At 37.6% G+C, this 9,838-nt stretch overlaps 1 protein-coding gene across 4 annotated transcripts in view; it reads right to left on the reverse strand.

Moving 5' to 3' along the window:
* Nucleotides 1–9,838, reverse strand: part of SKAP2 (src kinase associated phosphoprotein 2) — a 158,002-nt gene that overhangs the window by 14,412 nt on the left and 133,752 nt on the right. For all 4 annotated transcript variants that reach the window (XR_002780786.1, XM_023531503.1, XM_023531505.1 and 1 more), the window contains exons 9-10: nt 6,748–6,825; nt 1,143–1,255 (exon numbers count right to left, since the gene is read on the reverse strand). Coding sequence is in view for 3 of the 4 variants with exons in the window: in XM_023531503.1 (XP_023387271.1) it covers nt 1,143–1,255; nt 6,748–6,825 (191 nt within the window). In the remaining variant the exon portion in view is untranslated. The remainder of the gene's footprint in view (nt 1–1,142; nt 1,256–6,747; nt 6,826–9,838) is intronic.

Consider the following 9,838-nt stretch of genomic DNA (forward strand, 5'->3'; position numbering starts at 1 on the left):
CACACACACACACACACACACACACACACACACAAGAACAAAAGCCCTGGTCTGGGAGTTGAGATGTTCAGTTAAGTTGGCTCTGGTACTTTCTTGACCCAAGTTCTCTTATCTATAAAAACCACGAATAAATAGATGATCCCTAAGATCCCTCACTCAAATGTTCCATGATTCTCTGTTATGATTTTACGCACCAGCCAACCACTGTTAAAATTCAATGAGTGACCTTATTTCCAAATTACTTTCTATATCTAACAAGTCATGTTATCTTTCTGAAAAGTCCAAAATATTTCTGTAATCAAAAAACCACATTAAACTCCTAGACTTATGATTTATACAACGTTTCCACACTCATATTAAATAGTTTCCATACATCATTTGTTTCTAAAATTACCTCATAAAGTAGACTGAAGGAGATATTTTTGACTAGTCATATTATCGTAGGGGACGTTAAATGTGAAGATTAAGGGAGTTCATACATGGCATCTGAAGTGTAATCACAGTAAGAAACTTAGACCTAAGGGCAGAAAGATTTTGGATAGTCTAGTATCTTAAGAGGCAGAGACGTGATTTTTTATATACATAAACATGAGTTTGTAGCAATATACTTTGCTATTACATTTACAAATACTATTATGTTAAATTTTTAAGAAATTACCTAAACGTGTCTGAATAGAAAAGCATTGCTCTTAAATTGTCGGAACACCCGATATATTTACATAAAGATGAAAAACTTGTTCTATAAACACAGTGTTTCCAGTAGTGAATGGCAGACAAAATCAGAATAAGCACACAGAAGAATAAAAAGGAAGAGGAAAGAAAAACATAATAAATAACCTAATACCTTACAATGTTAACTCTCCCATAAGTATATTGTTTCTGGAGAAGGCAGTGTGTGGATGTGAGCCAAAGGCTGAAGTGATAGGTAAACACAGTGTTAAGTCGAATCCTGTTATCTGATTGTGTTTAAATTTTGATTATATTTCACTTGACAAAATAATTAATTATTGTGAACTCCCAATTGTTAACAAGGACCTAGAAGAATTCCAACTGGCATTTTTCCCCAGTGTTGTAATCCAAATGCATAAAAATCTAGCTTTGTATTCCATCTTTGCAGTTGTCATTTTGGGGCATCTTCTTACCTTGCTAAGAATGTAAATCACATCACCACGTTTAAATGACAATTCATCAGAAAGAGCACCTGTGCAGTCCCATAAACCCTGGTAAAAATTAGCATAATCAGTGCTTTTATCACCTAGGAAGAAAGAGAAAACAAGAGTTAGAAGCTTTCATGTAATGGACCCTCATTTAAAAATGAACCAACAGAAATTAAAGGGCCACCCCAAACCACCAAAATAGTCTAAAAAAATTCTTTCCTGATTCAAAGAGCATTTTATCATACCCACATAAGAATCCTACTTCTTCTTATCATCTAATTAAGGACCATTTTCCAAAAAATCTGATTTCAGATGTCTTTTTCCTCTCCCTTTCTTATGTATCTAAAACCTGTGACTGCAATGTGTTCTCCTCCAGCACCTGAAAATTACTTCCCACTTATTTTATATGTGAACCTAAGCACATCTGCAACATGATTTGAAGAAGAGACCCACAGTGCATGATGAGCAATATCCATGTGCGGCGATAAACACATTGCGAAATGACCATCTTACAGAATTTGGGATATTTCATAAAAATAATGATAAAGGAGCCAAGGTACAAATCTAAACCAAACTAGGGAATGCATTTTTTTTTTTAACTCTAAAACCTAAAGCTGACTAAAGAAAGATGATAAAGTGGAAATAATACGAAGGATTCTTTAGGGACTTTTGTACCCAAACCTCTCTCAAAGTTATTTTAAAAATATTTTAACAACTTAGAAATTGCCAATGCTGAAGCTGCATTTTTCAAGACTTCTGTCAGCCCTAGTTTAGGACGTTAGGCTCTGAATAAACATGCAGCATACACTGGAGTTATCAGCTCATCCTTCTAACAGCATAAGCACAATGGATGTGATGTGCTCAAACTGCCATACAGACCATTAACTGATTGATTATTTAGCGCTCTCCGCTCTGTAATACCACAATAAACTGGGTAATAAATGCTTTGTCACTTATACAATGTGGGTCTCCCGAAACACAGCACAGAGTTAAATGCACTGGATGCTTTTGTTACACTGAGAACTGTTTCCTGTTTTTAATTTCATGATAATTGAGTTTTGATGAGTTAACACAAAAAGAATGCACGTAATATCAATAAGATGTCCGAGTATTCACTAACCAGGCAGAACATATATATGCTGACAACTTCCATCATTGGAATGTCATCTTTGGATTCAGACGGGATAACTGTGGCGATGCATGCCGGATCAGGGTTGTCATCTTAGTTTTGTTATATGGCTTTCAACAGCAGGCTCCTTGGCCATTCCAACACAACTAGTCACATTAGTGTGTCACTGGGGCATTCGTCTTATTACACACAGTTTGTGATATATACAAAATGTTACGCTCATTAGAAATTTTTTGAATTCTCTTTAATATCTGAAGCGTTTTTTAAAGCCAAAACACTTGAATACTATGGAGGTTGAATATTTAGGAAGACGCTATTTTTATTTATTCAATTATACTTTTAAGAAAATAAACAAGGACTAGAATACACAGCCTAGAAAAATCCTCCTATTAGATTTTTTTTTCCTCTTGTTTTCTAAAAATTAAAAAAAGAAGAGAGAGAGGAAAGGAGGGGAGGAAAATGGGAGGGGGAGGAAAGGAGAGAGGAAGAGAGAAAGACAGAGAGAGACGAATACCTTAGTGATTTCTCCACTCTAGCATTTGAGCACTCATCACTGATACCAGCAGGGATGTGTACAAGCCTGAGATCCAACCAAGAACTAACAATGCTTGTGGCCACCCTTCATTATATTTCCCCACCAAAGCTTATAGTAAGTAAATTCTATAAATGGACACTAGAGGGCACTCTGGCTGGACAGATCACTCCAAATATTGTCAAATTATTTTTTTAAGAAAAAAAAATTGCTTAATAATAAAGTGACTGATTTCCTTTAAAAACCACTTATTTAGACAAATAGAGATTTAGAAGTTGAAACATCCTAGTCAGATTAAATCAACTGCTAAATGGGTCAAATGTTGCGCCCCATGCAGTCCGTCAGTGTCAGTTTAAAAGTCAAGGAATTAGAGCAAAGAGAGGATGACATCATTTCCCATGCAAGGCCCTCCCCCACAGGCACTGGCCAGGAGGTAAAAGGATCTAAATAGCTGGTTTCCCCAATTGAGGTTCCTGTGTGTTCCTCACGCTGCTCTGCCTTAGGCTTGATCCAAAAAGGTTGAAAAAACAAAACTTGGGCTAAAAACGAGAGTACAGGTTGTAGCTTAGCTAGAGCATCCAGTAGCTTCTCCAGCTGTCCAGCCTGCTGCCTGCTCTTCCCTGTTTCAGATCCTCTCACCATAGGTTTTCATTTAAAAGATTTTCAAGAGGTGAGGGGAAGAAGGAAGAAAAAGTATACGATGATTTCTAACATAATAATCCTTATCACTTTGGGGGTCTCTCTGCCCCTCGATGCGCTTGGTGAAACTCCCATTAACACTAATGGGAGTTACAGGAGCACAGGAGGGGCAGAGAGACCCCCACGGTGCGCAAGATGCATCTCTCCCTAGATGTGCATCATGAGCATTTCATTAAATCTCACTGTCGTAAGAGGCGACAGGGCTAGAGATTTGGCGATACTGGGGAAAAGATACATCTTCTACTGTGCTTTCTATAATCTTGATGATAATGTTACCCAAAGACCAACCTTATTTCTGCGTCCCATATGTGAGCTCTGTTAAAGAATAATAAGTTGTTTACATCACATGGCTACACGTACACACAATGGTACACACAATGTGCTATTCTATCTATTTCAGCATGCACTACCAGATATAAAGAATCACAAGTAGGGAAAAAACCTGCTAGTACGTTTATTAGCCTTAGTCTCCTCAGGAAAGTAATGTTAAGATTCTTAGTATAAATTCTAGACCTAAAAATTAGGAATTATCTTATTTCTTAGAGAGCAGCGAGCTCTTCTGGTTTACTTTAAAATTTTTTAAGTGTGGCTAAACATACACAAAAAATTACACATAGAAACAGCCTCAGAAGCACAGTGGGTTCACAAAAGTTAACATTGTTCACCTATACACTAAAAAATAATCCATGTGAGATATGTTTTTAAAAACAACAAAATATTGGATGGAGCATAATGTCATAAACCACAGATGAGCATACATTCTGAATACAGATTAAGTCTATTTAGTTGTCCTGCATGGATTAATTCTCCTATTCTATCCACATCACATGACCTATGTTTTCAAAATTATATTTAAAAAAATCACCTCTTTATGTTTCTTGTTCTGAGAGGCATGAAGAGTTAAAAAAAAAGAAGGTACAGGAAAAAAAATACCCAAAACATTCTAAATTAGCCAGCCTGTGAAGGATTTAAACAATGCATTTGCTACTGCTTTTTAAAAAATACAAAAACAGATCATTGGGCAATAATAACAAAGTTATTATGAAAGTATAAACTAAACTTTGGAGATAGTTTTGCAAAAGTGAAGAGACTTTTAAAAATATGGGAACAGATGAAACATACAACAGTAAGAGAATGGAGAATCTCTTCTTGAGTAGGGTTAAAGATTTAAAAACTATTCTAGGAAGGTAAGTGTATTGTACAATGCTCAGAAAAATCAAATGGAATGTTTATTATACATATAATAAATATATGCAAAATATGTAAGCTTAAACATGAGAACCTGTAAGAAATACAAATAATTTTGTTTTTGCTTATGCATTTTACACTAGTCTGAATTTCTTTTTTTTTTTTTGCTAAAATCGGTCAATGCAAAAAAGATATAACATTCTTGAGTAAGGTTAGAAGTTCACATCACGCGATGCTCAGCACGATAGTAATACCCTTGTCAGCTCATTGCCCGGCACAGCAAACAAACTTCTAGTGTTACATCTTTGACAGCCTAGGAAGAGCAAAGGTCACTGCTATGCAAAAGCATTAAAACTGCTGCTTGAAAAGAATTTCATGTCACTAAAGATAAGAATTATTGCAGTGCTAATTTATAGCTATTGCATGAAAAGCTAGGTCTACTTACTGCATTCCTCGGAGGAAAAACTGATTTTTTCCCCCTTCCCTCAAAGGCAAAAATTTAGGAGATAGTTACTATAAAAGGGGTTTTGAAAAGTAGAATGAATCGCTTTAAGCCAAAATACTTATATTTGTGGAAAGACTATCTATATGTGTCTACCTTCTACACCTGCATTGAAATTTTAAAAAAGGAAACTATGCGTCTTTGGCAGAAGCTTTATGGCACATAATAAAACACATATACTTAAATTCCCATTGAACATCGTCCTCAAGGTTTCACTCAGCCTTAGTGTTTTATAGCCGCATTCTACAGGACCTGAGTGCTAACATCTAATGACTTCGTCCTCGCTTCCTTTCTGAAAAAAGCAAACGAAAACCTTTCGCAGCAACCTGCTCCCGCTTTCCTGTCCAGGTCCGGAAACCAGGGCTCTGTTTCCTTTCCACATGTCACAGTAGGAAGGACTCTGGAAAGCTACTTCCTGAACACACACTTGTTGTCCACCCTGCCTCTGACAGCTTGAAAGAGTGATGTATGGGCATATCAGAGAGGGGAAGGTGACCCCCAACTACAGCTCTTTGCGGGACATGGGATGATATGGCAGACCTTGCCCCAGCTGACATGCGGCAAAGAGGAGGTGTCATGTCCTGATAAGAAGGCAGGCCTTCTCTTCTTTCCGTGTAAAATAATTGCTGGTTTATCAAAACTAGCCTTGTGCTTGCGCTACAGATGTGGTTTATCTCTCGCTATTTGGGAATAACAACCGGCAAGAGGAGCGGCCCAGACCATGTGATTTTGTACATCGCGTGTGCAGTTATTTTTCCAGTCTCGGTCCTAATTAGTACTCGGGGCCACGTGCCAAGTGGAAATGGATAAGGGGAATATCCTTCCTCGCCTTCTAGGCCAGCAGTGTCCTTTTCCAATTTTTAAGCTGCTGTCACTGGACCCTGGCATTTCTTACCCAATTCATTTGCTTTCTGTGTTAATCATATGCAATGAAGATATGCATGGCCAACATTTAAACAGGCTGCAGATCAATTAGCGGTCTTAAGTTTATCTGATTTTTATCAAAGAAGACAGAGCTGTGGGTCGATTGTCAGAGCCTGTGTCAAGTTGACCTTTTCAGAGATGTCTACATTGCCAGTCCCCTGGGCAACTTGTTGTCCCCTGTTAGTCTCTGAATGGCAGAAGTCTGTTCTGCTCAAGCACAAAGTATACACAGATGTCTATATTACATTCTTATAGGTTTGACAGCAACTGCATGTTGTATCTATAAACTGTCCTTTAGCAGTGACACTTCCTCAATGATGATAAGCTAATTTATGCAACTAAATCTCCTTTGTGCAGAAATGAAAGCTAATTGAGTCATTACAAAGTAATTCAGGAAGGAATACCTTGTATAAATTGGCTTACTTTATAAATCCTTCTCAAGTGGTTTTCATGCATCCTAAATGGGACTAAGCAGCTTATCAGCCATAAGAGATCCAGACCGAGGGAGCCAACTTCGGGGAGCTGTGTGAATGTCTTGAGAGCAGTAAGAAACTGACTAAAAGGAGAGCGAACAAAACCAAAATAAGCTTCCCCGGGAGGCGGCACAACTGGTCACCTGCGGTGTGAAGGGCGCTGTCCTGACTCATCTTCTTTTGTTCGTCCACCTTCCCAGGAGTGCTGTCCTCTTCTTCTTCTGTAAACAAACAACATACACAGCAGATGAAGGGTTTCCGCAGGGAGGACAGTACCGTGCTCACCCCATCTTAAGAGAAAAACTAAAAGTTTGTGACACATAAATATGCCTTTTCGAAGAAGGAAACCACTCAACATTCACATGCCTTTTTCAATAATCTACAGCTGAATAAATAAACCTCTAGCTACTTCCAAATAGCAACTTCACCAGTTGGCTTAATAAATTGAAGATACGTACTAGTGTTTTCGCATACGTTGTTTTAAACGCTTACAGAAACTCGCCTGGGACAATCTTAAATCCAGAAAAGCCCTGAAATCCAGTAAAATGACACACAGCACTACACGGATAGACTACATTCTACTATGGCAGGAGTACCAAAGATAAAATCATGGTCCCTAAAACATCAAAATAGCAAAGAGAAAACGTGTGATACAAAGTACGGTTAACCTATGTCATTTATTGAGTATCAGAGACTTCAGAGGTTTTCTCACTTGAGCTTCACAGGAGGACACTAGAAGGATCTTCATCCTTCAAGATAACCCTCCCTAACCTGTACTGAGGACCTACTATGGGCCATACACTATAACGGATGTTAAGATTTCATAGATAAATAATTTTTAAATCCTCACTCTACAGGAGAATAAACTGAGACTCAAAAAGGTAAAGAAATTTCCAGTGTCTGTTATTCAAATTCAGGCTTGTGATTATAAAGTCCATGTTCTTTATCCTACATATATTTAGTGGATTAACTATATTATTTCCACACTTTCCCATCACATTCCTTCCCCAAGTTACAGGAATAAATATGATAAGCTTAAAGAGAAGAGTTTTAAACAGAGTCAACAGACTATTCAATATTTCCCATCGAAAAATATTTATTACATTACCACTTTCCTCCCATAAGCCTTTATATACAACTTAGAAATATTTAAGGCAGGACATATGAATGAAATGGCATGCCAAAACAAAACAAAACAAAACAAAACTGGTTCAAAAGAATCAATTTGAAGGAAATCCAAACGTTAAATAAATATATATGAAAATATATAAGTATGGTCATTACGAATGTTAAGTAATTCAACCGACAAATCTTCATTGAGTATTAACTACCTATAAGAGGGAGAGATTCTACCCGGGATGCAAGGGTAGTAGGGAGCTTCTGCCTTCAGGAAGCTGACAGCCTAGAGGAGACAGAAGGCAGGATCTTAAGGAAAATGGGACAAGGGGCCTAAAACCTGACAGGTGAGGTCCAGGTACTGAGGAAGTGCCGGGAAGAAACCACCTAACGGGAGAATACCATGAAGGCTCTGAGGGATGGACAGAATTTGCATAAGGAGAGATGGGAAGGAGATTTCCAGACAGAGAGATAGGCATGAAGAAAAGAAACAAGGCACACCATCATATACATTTTGGCTAAAGAATGTGGTACTCAGAGAGGAAGAGCAGGACGGGAGACAATGCTGGTAGTCTGGGCCGGTTGTTGAAGGGCCACGAGCATCCTGCTACAGACTTTAGACTTTCGTCTGGTGGGCAACACAAGCCCCAGAAGATTTTTGAGCAGAGAAAGATTGAGACAGAAACTACGCTTGAGGAATGGTCATCGGATCCCATTGTGTCGGATCCTGGAGGGGGGGCATGGGGAGAGAGACCACTTGGAGCCTAGCTAAAGGGGAAGGAAGTCCTGAACTGAAGGGGCAGAGGAAATGGAAAGGGGATGGTTATGAGGACAAAAGGAACTAGAATTGATAAACTCTGTGCCTGACTGGATGTGGAGGGCTAAAGGGGGAAAAAAGCAACCAAGGTTTTGCGCTTATTAACTGAGAAATGGCAACATCATTACTAAAAAGAGAATAGCCAAGATAAGCTATTTTGCTGAGGAAACACAAGGACCTGTGCTTCTGACATGAGAGATTTAATATACTGGTGGGGCAACACAGAGGAAACGTCCAGGGGCAACTGGAAAGTTTGGTTTGGTAGAGAGGTCAGGACTGCAGATGTAAGCTTAGACGTCTCAGGCAAACTTTAAATAAAAATCAGCATTTAAATCAAGCTTGAGAGTTACAGTACTTATAAGACAAACATAACTGTTGAAGTTTTGTAACTCATTTCAAACAAAATAATGAAAGCTCTAATGTAAGGAACAGCTGGAAATATTTGTTACTTTATATATATGAAGTCAAACCTAGCATTGGCAATTTAATATGGTTCAAATAGTAATTAATACGTAGAAGACCTAATAAAAAGTCTAATACTAAACTCTGTCTCTTCTCTCTTCAACAACAGTTACCTCATTTATGCCACACCTCATGGACTAGTTATCATAAACAGGTTAATAGGGTGTTTTCATACAAATTTTAAAGATTTTAGGGACATTTACAGTCATTTAGTCTAACCTGCTCATTTTACAAATAATTTTTTTAAGGTGAAGGAAAAAGCTTTCCTTGCTTTTCACACTTGCTCTTTCCCCAGCACTCTCACTCTTACAATTTGATCACAAATTCAATAGTAAGGAGTAAATTCAAAAAGAGTTGAGGGCACTTGTCCTCAAGTCGAAAGCCATAACCACACCAACACAGGAAGCACTATTCAGCTCTTCAGAAGAGACTATGAAATTTAGACTCACCACCCAAAGTCAGTGTCAAGATATCACAAAAACTAATTATAATAATTTAGTGGAAAAACCGTTCTTGGCAAAGTTAACAGTGAATTTAGAGCAATTCATTACTATGAATTTATTCTTACTTTATGAAAATTTAAGTGCCTATAATGTGCACAGTCTATTCTTAAATTATCAGAATATTAAAAATATTTATTTAAGTATCAATATTTACTGTGAGGTATCAAAACTGAAATCATGTCAGATGCTTAAAAAGCAGTATTTTAGAGGATGAGATGCTCTTTAAAAATACTTCCTTTCTCCTTTTCAAACCTAGGACTGATATTTTTCAGTCAAAGCCTTTTGTGTTTCATATATCAATTTTTTTAACAGTATTCAAACAACTCATTTCATCTC

The sequence above is a fragment of the Pteropus vampyrus genome, unplaced genomic scaffold (assembly GCF_000151845.1).
Source record: "Pteropus vampyrus isolate Shadow unplaced genomic scaffold, Pvam_2.0 Scaffold69, whole genome shotgun sequence".
NCBI lineage: Eukaryota > Metazoa > Chordata > Mammalia > Chiroptera > Pteropodidae > Pteropus > Pteropus vampyrus.